The sequence below is a fragment of the Zingiber officinale genome, chromosome 5B, assembly GCF_018446385.1.
Source record: "Zingiber officinale cultivar Zhangliang chromosome 5B, Zo_v1.1, whole genome shotgun sequence".
In the NCBI taxonomy this organism is placed as follows: Eukaryota; Viridiplantae; Streptophyta; class Magnoliopsida; order Zingiberales; family Zingiberaceae; genus Zingiber; species Zingiber officinale.
Window position 1 is genome coordinate 135,532,099 of NC_055995.1, and position 20,363 is coordinate 135,552,461.

Here is a 20,363-nt window from a genome sequence, read left to right on the forward strand (position 1 = left end):
GTCCACCAAAAATGTCGGTAATAAAAAAAAGGAAAAAAGGCAAAGGTAACGAACAGCCTTCGCTTCCCCTCTTCCTGATCTCTGCATCGAGATGGCCCAGGAGAAGGCGCCGCCCTCGCCGTCGCAAGATCTGACTCTGGAGTGGGTTAGGGACGCGCTGGTCCGGCAGGAGGATTCCATCGTGTTCGCCCTAATCGAGAGGGCCAGGTTCCCCTGCAACGCCCCCGCCTACAACCCTTCCTTGTTCCCCCAGCTCGGAGGCCGATCCCTCGTCGAGGTCTTTGTCAGAGGCGCGGAGGGTCTTCAGGCCAAGGTGTCTTCTTCTTCTTATTCCTTTTTGCACCTCTTTTCGCGTTTTTCGAGACAGAAATGCTATGCGTATTCTTTATGATTGCAAATATTAAAATTTGATCAGATCGTTTTGCTTCCTTGGATACTACACGACCTAGTTTACGTAGTTGAAGGCCATTCAATTTGAAGTTGGATGTTCCATCATTTTTCTTGCAACTATTTTTTTGTGCTGAAGTTTACAAATAGAGATAACCTAACACCCTGTTTGGAATCCTATGGAATTGAATTCCTATGGTAATTGGAATTCAATTCCATAGTTTGGAATGAATTTTTAAGATGGATTTGATATGGAATTCAATTCCAATTCCATTCAAAACGTGAATAGTAAATCAGACCTTAAATGGTCAGATTTGGATAGGGATTTACCATGAACAACTAAAATTACTTAATTTCCCTTTTAACTTAAAACCTTTTTTTCCATCTGCCGACTCTCTTGTTTTCTCCTGCCTTTCTCCCGTGTGCCGTTTCTCCTTGTGTCGAAAACTTCTCCTTGCACCGTTTCTCCCGTGCGCCACCTTCTTCATACTGCTGTCTTAACTGTGCGATCCTTTCTTCCTATTCTCTAATACTTAACTTGATTATTAAATGATTAGTTATGAGGATAAAATGGTAAATGTATAAGAATGAAATTCAATTCAAATAGATTTCAAATTAAGGAATTCAATTCAATTCTATTATTCACTAATCCATTCCAAACATAGGAATTGAATTCAATTCTTGCCAGAATTCAATTCCTAATGGAATTCAATTCAATTCCTTCACTTTAGTTGTTTCCAAACAGGGTGTAAGGATTACATGTAAATCAGGAACACTTATCAACTATCAATACATGACAAATGAAATGATACAGTATTAGAAATTCTTGAGTTTTCAATATTAAAACTAGCATAATTGACATCGATAGTGGGCACAATTATACATTCTTCAGAATAATTATATTCCAGCACTGATCATTATGGATGACAATCATGCATATCTCTCATGAAACATAATTGAATCATACAATATGGGTATCATGTTAAAGAACAGTATGGGAGGTTCTGAAAGGAAATTGAAACAAGTCAAACACTAATAGCAAGACATTGTTTAACTAGTATTCAGAAGGAAAGTTATTAATCAAGCAGCCCGTCACTCAAACACAATCCTTAAGCATATTCACTCACTCTCGTCAATCTTGAATCAAGGTACTAGAAAAAGATGCAGATGACTTCTTCTAGACTGTACTTGGAAAATTAAGGAATGATGGTATATAAGCATTTAATAAATCAGGTAATGTGTAGCCACTTTGTAACTCACCACCACATCTCTCACTCTGTCATGTGTTTAACAGATATACTTAGTGTTCATTCAGACAATGAAGTTCCCTGAATCTCCACACCAATCACCATTCACAGGTAAACCAAACAAGAATACATTGCTATGGATTCGTCATAATTCATAAGAACCATGATTCAAGAGGAAACAGGTCGATCCGACATCAAACAATGCAATAGATACTAAAGCACCAGATCGCCAAACATATCTTTCCCTTACCATGTATCAACTATTGAAACATCATCAACCAGGACATCCAACAAAGGAAATCCATTATTAAACTATCCAAATCAATGATACTAATCTGTCACTAACAGATGAAATCATCAGCTAACCAACACATCTTTCCCTGCATACTAATGACTGTACAAACTTGACCCTTAGCTAAGCAACTAGAAGCTGTTCTTTTTTTCTACTATAATTTTCTATAGCAAATATACCACTCAAAATCTATCAGCAACACTACACCAACAGTTGATAACAGTAAGATATATATTAAGTTAAACTAAGCTTAACTATTCATCTTGATGTATCAATGAGTTTGCTAAGTTTAGAAGATTAATTACCACTCAATCCTCACATGAGTCCAACCACTCAAGATCTTGTACAAACAAGATGCAAGCATGAAACCAAATACTCTAACTTGAAACTGTTACACTGTCACAATGACACTACAACTTTGAAAATTTTTATTGTCTTTAATGCTTGTAATATCCAGAGGGTGGACCTTTTACTTCACGTTCTCTGTGTTAACAACTACTTAAGCCACCGACGCCTCAATCTTAAGTTGTTTCTCCATCATGAGTCTTTACTACTTTCTCATTGGATGGCCTCCAAGTGATCTCCATCATGAGGTTTATTTTTTCCTTGCTTTTGTTTGCATTATAAATTGAATTCATTGATGACATTCTTGAGTCTTGACTATATGAAGATGCAATGTCAAGATCCAACACAACATGTGCCCTGAATCTTTTGATCTGTGATTCTATTCCACATAAGGCTTAGCAGATTTTTTATTACTTCCTAATAAAAACCATGCAGAATTTGATTATTCATTCAAACAATTTTTCCATTACTAAAAGTTATCATGGGATCAAATAACCAAAGAAAAATTTATCATGGCATCAAAGCCATAACATCCTATTCCCTCAAACTTCCTCCTTGTTCTATCTGCATTCTGAGGGGTGGCATCAGTACAATAAATGCAACTTCCACTCCTCTTGTCCCAATCCACTTCATCCTCTACTCAGTCATTGGTCAGGGTTGTCCACTCTTGGAGCATCTTCCTTGTTTCTTAATCACCGTGATCTCCTATGTCACTTCTCATTGCTGGAAGCACTAATTTGCTTCTTAGACTTGCTCATCATGAATGTGTCCCTCTTTCCTCCTACATCTTTATAACAGCATGTGGCATCCTTCTAGCAGATGTGTACTCTTCAAATCTCGATGTTTGCTTCACCTTGTGGCAGGGTTTGGCCACTGCGGCATCTTCACATCACCAACTTCCTCCTTTTACGTGCTAACATTTTTATCCAAACAGTTAGTCAACAATGTCAGGATACCCCTACATGGTTGTCCACATGCTACCTTTGTGCTCGGATTTGCCTGTCAACAAGCAATCCCATCCCAACAATTTCCAGCGTGTCTCTACTTGAAGCCCTTTGTGAGTCAGTGATGCACAACCATAAAATGTTGCTTCTTTTGTCTTCTATTCACTGTCAGCTGCTTTCCCTTGCTCATTGTCCATGAATCTGATTCCTCAACTCTAGTAGGTTCAGACATTTATTGATGGTAGCATTAGACCAGGCCATCGCTGAATTGGATTACTCTGCTCCGCTCCCGTACTGATGAAATGTAGTTCTCTATACATTCATGTTTTTCTCTTATCCTCTGTTTTTGATTTGACATTGTTTCTTTACTTGCATCTCTATCATTTGTCTGGGGTCGACACAAATTCTTGATTGCATCTTTTTATGTCAGTTGACTATTTGATTTGTTTTTCTATCTACTACTTTCCATTGGGGTTGCATGTAGTGCCATACAGGACGAACAAGAATCAAGGATTAAATGCAGGCGAAATTCTCTCCAATGCCTTGGATGTTCAGTCCACTCCCCCTAGTGAACACGTCTGTCATTCTTCTGCTTGTTATTCTAGAGCATGGTGTTTCCCAGTTAATCCTTCAGATCCTCTTCTTGTGATTCTAGAGCAATAACAATAATAACAACCAAGTCTTTTCCTACTAGATGGGGTCGGTTGTATAAATCCTTTTACGCCATTAAGCTCTATTTCCTATTATATCATCATCTATATTTAAATAACTTTTCTCTTGTTTTATTATTACTAACCCAAGTCTTTTTTGGTCTTCCTTTTCCTCGTTTGACATGCATGTTTATCATAGTTTCACATCGCCTAACTGGAGCATTTATTGGTCATCTAAATACATGTCCGTACCATATTAAACATGTCTCTCGGAGTTTTTCCTCAATAGATGCAATTCTGACTTTCTCTTTAATTCTCTCATTTCTTATTTTGTTCATCCTCGTATGACCACACATCCATCTAAACATCCTCATCTTTGTAACTCTCATCTTCTGCTCATGTGCTCGAGTCATAGCCCAACATTTAACTCCATATAACATAGCAGGTCTAACTGCGATTTTATAGAACTTACCTTTAAGTTTAAGGGGTACTTTACGGTCATATAAAATACTCGACGCTCCCCTCCATTTCACCCATCTTGCTTGTATTCTATGTAAGACATCTCTCTCAATCCCTCCATCGTTTTGTAAAAATGATCCTAAATATTTAAATCTTTCGGTTCCGGACAACTCGTCATCTCCTATCTTAACAATTGTTTCATTACTTCTAATATTGCTAAACTTAAATTTCATATATTCTGTCTTTAATCTACTAAGCTTAAAACCTTTCCCTTCTAGTGTTTCCCTCCAAGATTCTAGTTTAGCATTTACTCCTTCACATGTTTCATCTACCAAAATAATAATTTTTGTAAACAACATGCATCACGGTACTGTGCCTTGAATGAGTGCAGTGAGTTCGTCCATAATTAATGTAAAAAGATAGGGACTTAGAGTCGATCTTTGATATAACTCTATCTTTATTGGAAATGCTTCAGTTACTCCGCCTGAAGTCTTTACTCTGGTCGTTACATTCTCATACATATCCTTAATTAGTTCAATATATGTTACGCTAACACTTCTCTTTTCTAAAATTCTATCATAAGCTTTTTCTAAGTCAATGAATACCATGTGTAGATCTTGTTTTTGCTCCCGATATTTTTCAATTAATTGTCTAAGAAGATGTATAAATTCTATTGTCGATCTTCCAGGCATGAACCTAAATTGATTTTCTGTTACTGTGATCTCCTTCCTTAATCTTTTTTTTATTACTTTTTACCAAAGTTTCATAGTATGACTCATTAGTTTAATATCCCTATAGTTTGCATAATTTTGTACATTTCTCTTGTTCTTATATAAGGGAACTAGAATACTTATCCTCTATTGATCAGACATTTTTTTCGTTTTCAATATCATGTTAAATAATTTTGTAAGTCATTCAATACCTTATTTCCTTGAACACTTTCATACCTCTATCGGAATGATCCAACGACTTTTTCATTGTGCATCTCATTTAAAGTTTGTTTTACTTCTGAAGTTTGAATTCTACGATAAAAATTAAAATTTCTATGCTCATTTAACCTACTTAAATTACCTAAGTTAAGTTGGTCACCTAAACCTTCATTAAAAAGTCGATGAAAATACCTCTTCCATCGCTTTTTTATTTTTCCATCGTTTACTAATACCCTATTATATTCATCTTTAATACATTTTATTTAGCTAAGATCTCTTGTTTTCCTTTCTCTCACTTTAGATATTCTATAAATGTCTCTTTCCTCTTCTTTTGTATCTAATTTTTGATATAATCGTTTAAAAGTTTCATTTTTTACTTCACTCACTACTTTCTTAACTTCTTTCTTAGCTATTGTATATTTTTTTAAGTTTTTCTCGTTCTTACAAATATATAGTTCCTTAGAAGCTATTCGTTTTTCCTTCACTTTTTCTTATACTTTCTCATTCCACTACCAAGATTCTTTACTCAGTGGTGCATGCTCCTTTGACTCACCGAGTACACTCTTAATTACTATGTTCAACTTTGATGTCATCTTATCTCATGTTGTATTAGAGTTATCTTATATTTTACCTAATGTTTGTACTTCTACTTTCTTCTTAAATATATTTTTTACTTCCCATCCTTTAACTTTCATCACTTAATTATAGGAATTGTATATATTTTCTTTCTATTAATACTATGTTTGAGGCGTATATCCAACACTACTAACCTATGTTGGGTAGGGTAGTTAACCTTTCTCCAGTGATGACTTTGCAATCTTTACAAATCTTTCTATCCTTCTTCCTAACCATAAGAAAGTCAATTTGCGATTTATTATTCCCACTTTTGAATGTAACTAAGTGTTTTTCTCTTTTCTTAAAAAACGTATTAGCTAATATAAGGTCATATGCTATCGCAAAATCTAATATAGTTTTCCCTTCCTCATTCCTCGTTCCAAACCTATAACTCTCATGTACTCTCTCATATTCCTCATTTTTCACTCCGACATGCTCATTTAAATCACCTCCTATTAAAATCATTTCATTTGATGGAATATTTTATAATATTTTATCTAAGTCCTCGCAAAATTTTAATTTGGTAGCTTCATCTAATTCTACCTGTGGTGCATATACGTTAATTATGTTCATAGTTTCTTTCGCCACTATTATCTTAAGGGTTATAATTATATCCTCTTTTCTAACTACTCCTACAACTTTATCCTTTAACAAACTATCTACAATAATACCCACTTCATTTCTTGCTTTACTCTTTCCAGTGTACCATAACTTAAAATCCGAGTTCTCTATCATCTTTGTCTTCTCGTCTGTCCATTTTGTCTCTTATACACACAAAATACTAATTCTTCTCTTAATTATCATATCTACTACCTCCATTGATTTACCAGTAGAGTTCCTATGTTCCATATTCCAAAAAAAAAAAGGCAGCCCGGTGCATGAAGCTCCCGCCATGTGAGGTCCCGGGGAAGGATCCATTGTATGCAGTCTTACCCTGCTTTTTGCAAGAGGTTGTTTTCAGGATTCGAACCCGTGACCTTTTGGTCACATGACAACAACTTTACCGTTGCGCCAAAGCTCCCTTTCTATGTTCCATATTCCAAATCTTAGATTATTAGTTTTTCTATCATATTTGTTCTTATCTAATCTATAATGTGAGAACTCTTGCCTATTAAATTTATTGGTCCTTGGCGGCCGGCAAGAAGGGAGGGGTGAATTGCCTTGCAAAAATAAACTCTACCCTTTCTCGACTTTATAGCTTAATAGAACACTTGTAATAATAAAACAAAAAGACTAATTAAAATGATAGAAACACAAGGAAAATTACTTGGTTTGCAATCAGGAGATTCCTAATCCAAGGAAAATGATACGCACTTTTCTGAAGATCTCCTTTGGACAGAGTAGTCTCTTACAACGTTAATAGCTCGCACACAATAGTAGAACAGAAAGAAAAGAATTACAAGTTGTTATCTGAACTACATATTTATAGCACTGTTCTCGGCGTTTGGAAGGGTTTCGGGCACCTAGAATGGGATAGAATTCTATCCTTGACGCGTCGGTCAACGGACACGTCGAACCTGATAAGATTGAGGTTCCGGGTGCCCGGAATGGTTTCGTATGCCCGGACCCATAAAAGTCAACACAGTTAACTTTTTCGGTCTGGGCCCTCTGCTCCGGCTTTACTCGCCTCGGTCCGGATCTTCCACTTCGGTTCCACTCGCTTGGGTGATCTCAGCCATCCTGAATAGGGCTCACCCGAATTCAATTTTCGGCTTTCTCCTCGAGCAGCCTTCCTCTCCGGTTTCTCATCCCTCGAATGTCGCGTACGTTCTTCTCGTCCACCGGTGTACTCTTCTACGGCACCTCTTCCTTTGGACGCACTGAATCCGTCGGCTCTCTCCCGTGCCGTCCTTCTCGCTAGCCGCGTCTTCCGCTCGACTTCCTGTGCTCCTAAGCTCCCGCACACTTAAATACAGGGGTTAAACCAAACATGACCTAACTTAACTTGTTTGATCACATCAAAACAACCTTGGGGTTCCAACAATCTCCCCCTTTTTGATGTGAGCAACCCAAGTTAAGATAGGGTAAACAAATAAAGTTAAAGTAAAAATAAATTTTGCAATAAAGCACAAAAAGTAAGAGAATTTAATTTTAAGCTATCTTCCCCTAGACTTAATCTTTTTCTTCTCCCTCTTTGATCACATAAAAAATGGATATAATAAAAATCTAAGGGTAACTTTTTAAAAAAAAACCTGAATTTCCAAAAAGCTTTTTTCAAGTAAGAAAAAATTTCTAAGTCTAACAATGTAATAATTTCAGAAATATTTTCTAAGTAAAAAAAATTAAGTTTAATAACTTAAAAAAAATTAAGTTAAACACACAACAAATTTTAACAAAAACAATTTAAATGGATTTTGCAAAGACAAATTTCTAAGCGAAATTTGAACGAGTTTTTAAGTGAAGTTTGTAATATTTTTAAAAAAAATTAACAAATGTTAAACCTTGACAAATATTGAAAGCATTTAATTAACTATTTCATGCTTATCAGTTTGTCAATTAAATATTAAATTCAGAAATTGGCTTCTAGGTTGTGGCGGGGCACTAGGCCTTCTTGGTTATTGGATCATCAACCACTTCTAGACAAAGCTTTTTAATGAATTCAAATATTTAATTTCCTATCTGAAAACTCTAAGTCTAATTTCTCTCTTTAATTTAAACAGGGTTTTGGAACCCAATATAGGTTCCTTCCTACAGGGTTAATCAGGTATTTTCTAAGGATATAAGATTTTGTTATTTTTCTTATCTGACCTTTGTGAAATCTATAGTACTAGTTTAATTCTATATAGTTTCTAAAAATAGAAATATTTGAACATGCAACATTTTTCAAGTTTTCTATTTCTTCTTTTAATTTAATATTTTCAAATTTTACTTTTTCAAAATTTTATTTCTAAGTTTTCAATTTTTAATTTATCATTTTTATTTTTTTAACATATACATAGATTTTGTCATAGAATTAATACCAAAATAGAGTTGATGAAGAGGTAAGAGGCATACTTCGTTTCATTCATCTGAAGTCGCTCCCCCTTCATCGATGCTGGTTTCTGAGATGCTTTGCTCTTCATGGCTTGCCATCAGTGCTAGTCCGACATATTCTTTTATTTCTGATTCTGATGATGAGATGTCGTCCCAAATAGTAGTTAGAGTCTTGTGCTTATTCTGCTTAGGCATCTTGCTTTTTTCCTTTCTGAGTTCTGGGCAATCCTCTTTTAAGTGTCTTTCTTTTTGACACTGGTAGCATCGAACCCTTCTTCTATTTCTTTGATTTTTCCTATTCTGCATTTCTTTAAATTTGTTAAATCTAAAGAATTTTCTAAAATTCCTTACCATGTAAGCTTCTTTATCTTCTTCTGAGGCTGACTCGAGTTCATACTTCTTGGTTGCTTTTAGTGTCATAATTTAGCATGTTTCTTTTGTTGTACCTGCATATCTGGTTTCATGTAATTCTAGAGTAGAAAAGAGTTCCTCTTGGGTACTTATCTTCAGGTCCTTTGAGATATAATAAGCGCTGATTATCGAGGACCATTCTGGAGTCCTGGGAAAGACATTGAATGCGCAACGTATTGAGTCCCGGTTGGTTACTGTTTCACTGAGGTTTTCAAGTCCGGTGATTAGTTCTTTGACCTTCGCGTGTAGATCGGCTACCTTCTCACCTTTTTCCATACGGATATTCGCCAGCTTGTTCCGAAGTATGTCTCGTCTTGTGAGCTTGGCTTCGGATGTGCTTTCGTGGAGTTCCAGTAATTTTTTTCAGAGTTCTTTGGCCGACGAGTAACTCCCGATGCGGTTGACTTCTTGAGGCGGCAGCACACTCAGCAAGTGATATTCCGCTCGATTATTTGCTACGGAATCATTTTGTTCTTTCTTCATCCAAAGACTCTTCCTTCTCCTCTCCGTTTTGATTCGTAGGAGCTACAAAGACATATTTGATTATTAAACGAATCTCAAAGTCAGTTTTTAGAAATACCTCCATTCGGCGTTTCCAGTGTGCGAAGCCTCCCTCGAATTTTAGTGGAACGATACTTGGTCCGGTCATTGGCTCCTTTACTTCGGTCGACGGTTAGTCCTTCTGAAGCGTCCTTGCTCTGACACTTGTTGGTCCCTTTATGACCGACAAGAGAGGAGGATGAATTGCCTTGCAAAAATAAACTTAACCCTTTCTCAACTTTATAGCTTAATTAAGAACACTTGTAATAATAAAACAAAAAGACAAATTAAAATGACAGAAACACAAGAAGAATTACTTTATTTGCAATCAGGAGATTGCTAATCCAAGGAAAATGATGCGCACTTTTCTGAAGATTTCCTTCGGGCGGAGTAGCCTCTTACAACGTTAATAGCTCGGATACAATAGTAGAACAGAAAGAAAAGAATTACAAGTTATTATCTGATCTACTGAAATTAGAATTATATTTATAGCACTGTTCCGGGCATTTGGAAGGGTTCCGGGCGCCTAGAGTGGGATAGAGTTCTATCTCCGACGCGTCGGTCAACAGACATGGCGAACCTGATAAGATTGAGGTTTCGGGTGCCCGGAATGGCTCCGTGCTCCCGGACCCATAAAAGTCAACACAGTTGACTTTTTCGGTCCGGGCCCTCTGCTCCGGTTCTGCTCGCCTCGGTCCGAATCTTCCACTCTAGTTCTGTTCGCTTGGGTGATCTCGGCCATCCTGACTAGGACTCATCTGAATCCAATTTCCGGCCTTCTCCTCAAGCAGTCTTCCTCTCCGGTTTCTCGTCCCTCGAACGTCGCGTACGTCCTTCTCGTCCACCGGTGTACTCTTCCGCGGCACCTCGTCCTTCGGACGCATCAAGCCCGTTGGCTCTCTCCCGTGTCGTTTTTTTCGCTAGCTACGTCTTCCGCTCGACTTCATGTGCTCCTAAGCTCCCGCACACTTAGACACAGGGGTTAAACCAAACAGGACATAACTTAACTTGTTTGATCACATCAAAATAACCTTGGGGTTCCAACATTTAACACTACACTCAAGTTCTCATGGAGATGTAGCGATTTTTGCTGAGACGTTACAGTCAGACCCTGTAACGCGAACTCTTATATATTTAGCACTACATCCGAGTTCTGGAGATTATAATCGGATCCTGCAACGTGTTCTTTTCGGGGAACAACATAGCATTAACACAATAGTTTAATGAATCCATTCATTAAATATTTATCATAGTTTTGACGTGGACTGACAATCTGACGCAACCGTTTCCTTTATCCGGGATTGGGATCCATTTTAGAGCATGATGTTTCAAAGAAACATGAGTTATCTGCTTGAACTGTTCATATGTTTGGTTGGTCCTTTACTTCTCTGTAATTGGCCTTCCATCTGAATTGTCCAAAATTACACATGTTTCTCAGTGTGGTCGATATCAAAACCCAGAAGAGGTCCCCTTCTTCCCAGATGATCTGCCTGCGCCATTGATAACCGCTTACAACTTCCCGCAGGTGAATGACCAATTTGAGCTTTCATAAATCAGCAGGTCCCCGGCCTACCTGTTCTAAATGCCACTAGAAATTCCAATTGCTAGGTCCTTCATCCAATTTCTGCATCTGTTGCCGTGAGTGATGCCATCTGGTATATGTATTTCAATGATTTGCTCCCGTTGATTACTGTCGAAGGAGAGGATGGCAACTACGCGTCAACAGCAGCATCAGATCTCATATGTTTACAGGTGAAGACAAATTTTTCATGTCTGTGCATGCCATCACTGAGAAGTGCTTAGCAGAAAACATTTCCTCATTTCCCAGGCCCTATCGCGAAGAATTCACTTTGGCAAGTTCGTCGCCGAGGTGAAATATAGAGACGCCCCACTTGATTATACCACAGCAATTCATGCAAAGGTGCGTTGTATAAATCCTTTCATGTGTCTTGCAAAGTTTAGAGGCTTTGTTTCATCTCTTCCTGCTGGTGCAGGATAGGGATGCTCTGATGAAGCTGTTGACGTTTGAGGCCGTCGAAGAGATGGTCAAAAGAAGAGTGAAGAAAAAGGCCATGGTATTCGGTCAAAATGTGACCTTGGAAGACAAGGATTCTGATGCTGCGTCACAGTACAAAGTGGATCCCTCGGTGGTCGCTCGCCTCTATGAAGACTGGGTTATACCCTTCACCAAGGTTGTAGAGGTCGACTACCTTCTCCGGCGGCTGGATTAAGTGAGTGCTTATTGGAAATGTTCACCAACTTTGATTTACAAGTATGATATAAAATAACAAAAATTAACCATGCAAGTTATATAATTGAATGCGTCCGAGCATGTCTTCCCTCATACCTCTTCCGTGTTGACCTAGAGACGGATTGACGGAGATACTGGGAACTAACTAATTATCTTTTGTCACATAAGTGAATGATCACTGCCACTAAGTGTGGTATAATTATAGCATAACCATCTCAAATGCCATCTGGGTGGTTGTGACCATGGTGGCGCTGGTGGATGCCACGGCTGGGCCCTCGTTCTTTGCGGGTGCTGGTGCCGGGGCCAGCTGCACGCGGAGGGCGTGGCGACATGACCACCACGATGAGCCTCTGCCCCTCGTTGCAGGCCCCCGCCGCACCACTGATGAAGTAGTACGCTCCTGACCGGCGCAGCTCCACTGCAGTGGTGCCGTCCTTGTGCTCCGCCAATAGCTGCGACCTGTTACAGCTCAAGTAGGCCTTCCGTGTCATCTCCAGCACGGCAGCACCGAGTCTTTTGCTGGATCGTACTTCCAAACTGCATCATGTCAATTTTGTAGATGCTTTCAAAGTGAAAATGGTGGGAAGAGATTGGAATATTGATGGAGTCACCGACTTGGAAGCGGCTCATCTCGGCCCACTGATTTAGGGAATCAGTAGTGTTAGGGGGGATCTGCCAGGCGGTGTTGGCGCCGCCGACCAAGAACTCTCTCGTTTCTGAGCTGGTGATGACGAGGAGAAGAGCGATGCCAAAGACGAGTGAAGAAGCCATGGAGGAAGGTTTGAACCTGCTGGGAGGAGAAGAGAGCGTCAAAGCAGGAGGTTGAGTTGAGGCCGGCGACGGCGATAGTGATCTATAACGAAGGGAAGAGGAAAATAGATTTTGAAATGGGAGCGGGGAAGCCAGGCGTGGGATTTCTGTTTGGGCGTGCCACGGTGTCATCGTCGGGTTCATTTATTGGATTCCGGGATCACAACGTATGCAATTTTTGGATTTTCCTAAGCAAGAATGTATGAGTCCATTCAATGGATCCAATGTTCGGTTTAGTTTACACCATCATTATTAATAATAATAATAATAATAATAATAATAATAATTCCGGGATCATTATCAATGGTTTTCAAGTATTTACAGCTTTGCGGCAATTGACTCGAGTTTCTTCACGTGGAAAGATGTTCAATTTCTTAATTTTAATCTAATTTTTTTTTATCAATTCCTTAAAAGGAGTTAAAATATTTTTAAATTAATAATATATGTAAATTCCTCAGATGCTTGAATCGTATCTATTTTTATTTTAAAACTTAGAGTTTATTATCTGTAAAAATAATTTTATATTACTATTTCTGATGAAGATATTTTTATAGAAAAAGAAAAAACAAATGAGAGAATATACGTCTAAAAAAATATAAGACACGCTATATAAAAAAATTTTTAAAAAAACAACCGAGGTGTTTTTTTTTTTTTTTTGAAAATTTGCCTTCGAATTTCTTTATTGCACATCAGTAAATACGACAATTGACACACACAACTTTTTGAATTGAATTAAGTAATCTCATGCTCTGATAATTATTAAAGTACACACTAATTTGTGTAGACCTTTCCCTCTACTCGTGGTCAACCGAACCTCAACATCTCTCATTTCTCCTTCCGTTCTTTTTACTCATGGAAAATAAATTTATCCTTCACTTTGCTCATTTATCTATTTTTATTCTACTCAAATTTAAATCATCATTAAGAAAGATAAAAAATGATAATGAAAAATATATTTAGATTTCTTTCAATATCATAAATCAACCGGATATAAAATAAATATAATCTATTAGTAAATTTCGATTAAAATTTACTGATCAATTTAAATATCTCATATTACATACATTTTAGATTCTCGGGATTTTTAAAATTTGAAGGAGTCCAATTATACTTTCTATTACTATTTTCAGCTTGCCTAGTGTTGGTCCAAAGATTTAAAAAATAAAAATAAAAACCTCTTTTCTATTTGGTCATGATATGAGAATCAAGACTACATTGGGTTCGATATGGAGATATCAAGCTAGCATATGAGAAAACAAGAAAAAAAAGATTTACTTTCTTTAAAAAACCTTTAGACCACCACTAAAGATTAAAGAAGCCAAAAATCATAATTGAGATCATATTTAGATTCCTTGTGACCTTAAAAACTAACAAAGTACAATCTGAGGTCTATACATCGATCAATGAATTCTGATCAAAACTCACTAATTGATTTACATTTCAATTATTTAATTTTTTTGAATTTTTAAAATTATAAAGAGTTCAAATATACCCTCCAACGTTATCCCAATATACTCTCATATCATACCCAACTAGAAATGAAAATTTAATTTTTTTTAAAACCTCTATATCATCGTCGAAAATAATAATATATGATATATTTAGACTCCTTACAATCTATTACTATTTTTAACTTTCCTAACAGTGGTAAAAAAAAAAAATTTTAATTTCGTTTCTTGTGTTTCTAATGGCATGATATCCTCGTATCATGATATCGTTATATCAAATTTAACATGGTCTTAACATACTCTCATATCAAGACATAGCGTAAAAGAGATTTTTTTTTTCAAAATCTTTAGAACATCATTAGAAAAATTAAAAATAATAATGGAAGATATATCTAAACTACACGTGGTTGACAGTAGAACGGAAAGATCAAATAAATTAAAGCATCTTTTGATAATTAACTATTGGTCAATTGAGAAAGTTACGTGTGCCGGTCAATTGCCGCAGTAAATACAATTGAACAGCATGGGGTTTGACTCGGTTCGCAATCGTGTTCACAGATAAAAGGCCGACTATTAGGGCGATCCCATTGAACTTCGGATCGGCGATCGAGGGTTTTGGATTTACGCTGCGGTTTCTCCTTCTCGGTGGACCCAGCAGCAGCTGGTCGACGACAAGAGGAATGGGAGGCAGTTCCACTGGAGCCACCGGCGGCGGAGGTAGTGGAGGAGAGGGTTTTAAGGCGCGGCTCGAACACTATCTCTATAGCGGCAACAAGAAGCACGTCTTCGTCGGCATCGCCATTTTCGCCGCCGTCTTTTCAGTCCCATGGATTTACATGAATCGAGGTACCTTTCTCTTTCACTCTAAGCGTTGTGGAGTAAGTCTTTTCAGAATACCCTAGTCTAAAGCTCCGTAAAAACCCTAGCCACAGGCCTACTGCCACCAAGTTTAGCGCCTGGGAAAACAGATCCCAATCCGGAAAGTTTATCTTGAACTTTGGAGGATTTTAATATGGTCTATATCGACGAACTTAGCTCTCTTCGCATTAGCATCTTCTGGTTCATATTGAACTTGTGGTTCTGGATAATTAGAGTTTATTAGCCTCCTTATACCTTGATTTGTACTTCTTTAATTGTCGCTTAAGCAATTCTCAGTGAACTAAAAGTATGATTTGAACATGTTGAAACAATGGCATCTAACTCCTAGATTTATTTTAGATGATTATTGTGCCGTGAATTTGTCATTGTATTGAAGTGTTTCATTCAAAGAGATGAAACTGTAATATATTCTGGCTTTAGATGCTTAGATATCAGGAAAAATAGCCCCCATCATGCCTAATAGGAGATCCGCAAAATTTGAAAATGTAAATTTCATTATTAAATGGATTTGGTTGCTTCAAAGATCTTAAATGGATTTTTTTTTTGTTATCATTTGGCAATAGTATGTTCGCTAGTGTGGTTTCTTTTCGACTACCAGTTGTAGTAACTAGCAATATCGAAACCTCTGTCACATTATGAGCTTCTCGTGCAACATTGGTGTTGTGTTACATTGTTAATCACATAAACAATAGTTTTCTTTGTTCTTTCTCATACATTTTCTGCTTTAAGCAATTCAATTTGTCTAATTGTAGAATCTGTTGATCAAATTAAGCAGGCTATTTTTTTTTTTTTTTTGTCTCTGTTTAAGAAATTCTACTTGTATAACTTTATAAGTTATTGACTGTCAAGTGCCTTCTTTTCATCCACACTTTTTATCTAGTTAGATTAAAGAGTCACATAATTATTAGTCATGAAGTGTGGAGTAACCGAGTTAGTTGTTGGGTTATTTATTCTTTTCAGTTGTGCCAGGTTGATGTGTTAGTGGGTAGGTCATGATCTGATTGTGGGATGATATGCCATGGGGGAGATGTGTTATGTAGGGAAAGAAAGTGGAAACACAAAAACTTTAGTCAAAACTCAATGAAAGCTGTCTCTTATTTCGCTTTTGAGAACTCACAGGAAGCTTTTAAAAACAGTGGTAGGAAATTCTTAGTAGACCATGTTAGAACAAGCATAAATGGAAGATGATTCGACAGAGAGGACCTTGAAGAAATATCAGATAAACAATATAAGTTGGCCGAATGAATTTTAGATAGACAAAAGGAAGTAGGCTTTACACCAACAAAGTGCTTTTCAGAAAAGCACATCTCAAACCAATAATTTGTGTGATAGAATAATGTAAATTGAAGGACTGTACTTTATAATGGTTATCATAAAATTTGCTGATTGTAAAGATTATAGATATAGTCAATTAGTTTGGTGGTAAATTTATTGTGCGGGAATTAAGAACGGTTTTCGCACAAGAGTCCATGTTGAGCCATGTAGTATTGCAGTTTCCCTCTGATTGCGCGGATCTTGCTTAATGCCTCATTTCATCTTCCTATTTTTTCCATCTTGTAGGATCACAGCATCAATCGCATCAAGATTACATGGAAAACGCAAGTAAAGCACGGAACGAGCGACTTTCTTCTCGCCAACCAACCATTGAGTGATAACAAAATGGCGAATACCATTGCTGCACTTCGTTTCAGTTTGTATCGGAAACTTTAGTTGCATCGTCCACATGCAGGCATAAAATAAGCTCTCTATTTAGAACTCAGATGCTCTCCTCTTTATTGTTTGGTTAACATGTTGCTAGCAAATGTCTCACTTAGGAGACCGACATTTTTTGTGGTTTACTTTCCATAAACTCTCAATGCTTCATTTTTTGTGCTGATACAGATGTTTAGGGTTTTGCATATATGCCATAGATTTAGAAGGACAAATGCATAGATACCATATAGCATTTCAAAATGATTGATTTATTTTGTTTAAAATTATTTAATAAGTTTATTAAATTTGCAATGGTGGAATTTTTAAAGTGTCCATCGACGGATTATATACCATATAGAGGGGCATTTTGAAAATCCCCCAAACATCACTTTAGTGAAATTTATTCTATTTTTATTTTTCTTCATTTTTATTTGTTTCAAATATTATTATTTTAATTTTGTTATTAAACTATGTTAATTATTCACCAAATTTTATTTCTAAATGTAAGTTTATTATTATTGGACTTGTGATAAGTAGGATTCATTTTTTTTCCCCCTAAAGACGTAAATAAGTTTAGTTTTGTGATATTAAAATTTATTTAATAAGGTAGTCGAGTCATGTTTAAAATGAATCGAGTTGTTAAAATGATTGTTTGATTTTGGCTTGATTTTTTTTTATGAGTTTAAACATGATTTAAGTTTGATTCGTCTAGAAATTTTTGGACTTTTAATTCATTTTTATTTATTTATTTTGAAAATTTCTTTATGTATTTAGTAAATTAATGAGAGTTTTATTAATAAATATAATTTCTGAACGTTATTTCTGAACAGTTAAACATATATATATTTAAATTTATTTATTTATAAAATAAGTTATTTAAATTTATTTATTTAATTGATTTTTTTACCTTCATTCGTTTAGTGAAATAAATTATTTAAATTTATTTATTTAATTAATTTTTGATATATATTAAATAAATATAAATAAGTTTTTATCAAACTAAATACAAGCTTATTCAAATGCTCGATTTATTTACAAGCCTATCTGTGTTAAGCTGGGGCTGGATAAAAAATGGATGGAATTTAGAAATCTAAAGTCGGATGACTCAATAAAATCATATTAATGTAAAATCCATAAGCATAATGAAATTAATTTGTACCCATGAATCTGAGTTCATACCCATGAAATTAATTCGTGTTAACTCTAGGACGGATTTACGGGGGGCACTGGAAACAAATGTATTCATCTTTTACTACTAATATTACATATAAAGTCTTTGGGTATTCAGTTAATTAAAGGAAAATAAATTTATTATAATAAGGTAAAAAATAATTTTTAGTGGACATATGCTTTCGGAAAAATCTTTTCTATCCTAGTCATTTGATGATTAATTATAAATTAATTTTATAATTTACCTCTCTTCATATAATTTAAGAATAGACTATGAGAAATATTTGGAATGAGTATAATCATCCTTTACTATAATATTGCACATCAAGAGGTCATTGAGGATTAACACAATTGATTCCTTTATGAATGTTTAATCTAATAAATTTTTTATGTCAATTTTCAATAAATACAAAATATCTTGTTAAAAATTTGATCTTCTTGTACAAAGAGCGTAATAAAATAAAATGTCCTCATAATATATCTATCTATATTGATATATATTTAGGTTGCCCCACACATAGGTACAGTGGCATTAGTATTTAGGTAATAAATTGTCACAAGGATTAAATTCTCTGAAGAATAATTCCGTAGAAAATAAAATCATTTCTATCTAAAAACGTCGCTCGTTTTCATAATTTACTCCATTCGTTTTACACGATGTTCAAAGACGAGAGGCGCTTTAATCAGCGAGTCCTTTCGTCTTACATATTATATTATGATAAATCCAGATAATGTATCTCACCTATGGAGCATAAGATTCGTTTTTTTAGAACGATTTAATGACTAACGTATGAAATATTGTCATTATAAAATCTTATTTTTAATCTTAATAAAATTAAAAATTAAAATATTTCAATAATTTGCTTGTTGGAATTAAAAATTATAATAATAAAGTTTAAACCTTTAAAAGAATTAAAATAAAAAGATTTTAATATGTCCACCTCTTGAAAATTTTGTTAATAGGTTTTGCAATTTAGTGTATAATATTTAAACATTATTGAAGCGCAGATCGTATTAGTATTATAGATGATCGAAATTTGACGGGTTCCGAAACCCTAATCTGGAGCCCCTTCCCTTCGTTCCTTCGTCTCTTCCTCTGAGAGAATCTTCATGTAGTTGACGATGAAGGCGGTGACAGGAACCGTGGTCTCCTCGAAGCCCATCTCCCTCTCGAAGGCCGCCGCGGTGCTTTCCCGCTTCGCCGCCAACGAAAACGATGCCCGCCCGGAGGTCGCCGCTTTCGTCCGCCGCGCCTCCGCCGCCTTCGACGAACTCGTTCTCTTCCACCGCGAGGTACGCGCCGCACTTAGGCGCCCCGAGGAGAGAGGAGAGGAGGGCGAGTGGAAGAAGAAGAAAAGGAAAAGGAGCAGAGACGAAGATAAAGCTGAAGCTGGCGATGATGTCGGGCGAAACCCATATTTGATGAATGGGAATGCAGATCTTGGAAGCGATGGGGAGAATAAGAAAAAGAAGAGGAGGAGGGCGGATGCGGATGACAGAACGGAACTTGTTCTGGAGACGCCGAAGAATTTGGTGGGAAATGTCCGGCATTACGAAGATGCTGCAAAGTTAGTAGATGGGAGGAATAAGAAGAAACTGAAAGTTGGAACTGAGAAAATGAGCAATCTTAACAGAATAGGTGAATCGGAACCAGAGTTCCAAGAAGAAAGCCTTAGGAATAGGAAGAAGAAAGACAAGAAGCATAAAAGGGATCCAAAGGAAGTCAGTTTGGAAGTTGCAGTAAAAAAACCGAAATAAGTTGCGCATCGAAGAAGAACTTGGGCGAATAGGGGAGCAAAAAGAGCAGATCACAAAGAAAAAGAAAGATTAACAGAATGGAAGATCAGCAAACAACTAGCTTTTCCAAGAGTTGGAGTTTCATGACAAGTGGAATCTTTAAGGTGTGTGGCCACATTGTTCTAACCTAATATTTTTGATAACACGCATTGAATATCTAAAGTTTTGAGGTAACATCTTATTGACAATAGAATAATTTGCATGAGATGTTAACTTGCCACTTCAATATCAAACATTGCCTTTAATGTGACTTATGAAAGAGATTTTTGTTGTAAAAATTCCAACTGAGTTATTGTTTATTCAAACTATCTTTCCAGTTTGCTGCTTGTTAGTGTTTTGGCTGGTTGTTTATGGTGATCATGTATGTTTTTTTTTCAGTATGACAATGTGTTCAATGCTTTTCTTTGTATGATTGGAATCTTCAAATTAAACTATCAAATCTCATGCATTTGGCCATGGAATTCCTCTTCACTCATCATTCTTGTATTGTTTCATGGGGTGCTAGGAAGATGATTTTTAATGTG

At 36.2% G+C, this 20,363-nt stretch overlaps 3 protein-coding genes and 1 pseudogene across 3 annotated transcripts; 3 read left to right on the plus strand and 1 right to left on the minus strand.

Moving 5' to 3' along the window:
- Window positions 1-40: 40 nt before the first annotated feature.
- Window positions 41-12,136, plus strand: LOC121986177 (chorismate mutase 2, cytosolic-like). Its single transcript, XM_042540004.1, has 5 exons — window positions 41-313; window positions 11,231-11,317; window positions 11,401-11,544; window positions 11,621-11,713; window positions 11,787-12,136. Exons 1-5 carry the CDS (start codon window positions 92-94, stop codon window positions 12,021-12,023), a joined length of 783 nt encoding a protein of 260 aa, XP_042395938.1. The 5' UTR covers window positions 41-91; the 3' UTR covers window positions 12,024-12,136.
- Window positions 12,137-12,143: 7 nt separating this feature from the next.
- On the minus strand, window positions 12,144-12,985 carry LOC121987086 (annotated as a pseudogene).
- Window positions 12,986-14,825: 1,840 nt separating this feature from the next.
- Window positions 14,826-17,060, plus strand: LOC121987907. The gene is made up of 2 exons (XM_042541608.1): window positions 14,826-15,147; window positions 16,741-17,060. The coding sequence occupies exons 1-2, from the start codon at window positions 14,982-14,984 to the stop codon at window positions 16,830-16,832; spliced, it is 258 nt and encodes an 85-aa protein (XP_042397542.1). The 5' UTR covers window positions 14,826-14,981; the 3' UTR covers window positions 16,833-17,060.
- Window positions 17,061-19,052: 1,992 nt separating this feature from the next.
- Window positions 19,053-20,093, plus strand: LOC121987908. The gene has a single exon (XM_042541609.1). It carries the CDS (start codon window positions 19,165-19,167, stop codon window positions 19,798-19,800), a length of 636 nt encoding a protein of 211 aa, XP_042397543.1. The 5' UTR covers window positions 19,053-19,164; the 3' UTR covers window positions 19,801-20,093.
- Window positions 20,094-20,363: the final 270 nt, after the last annotated feature.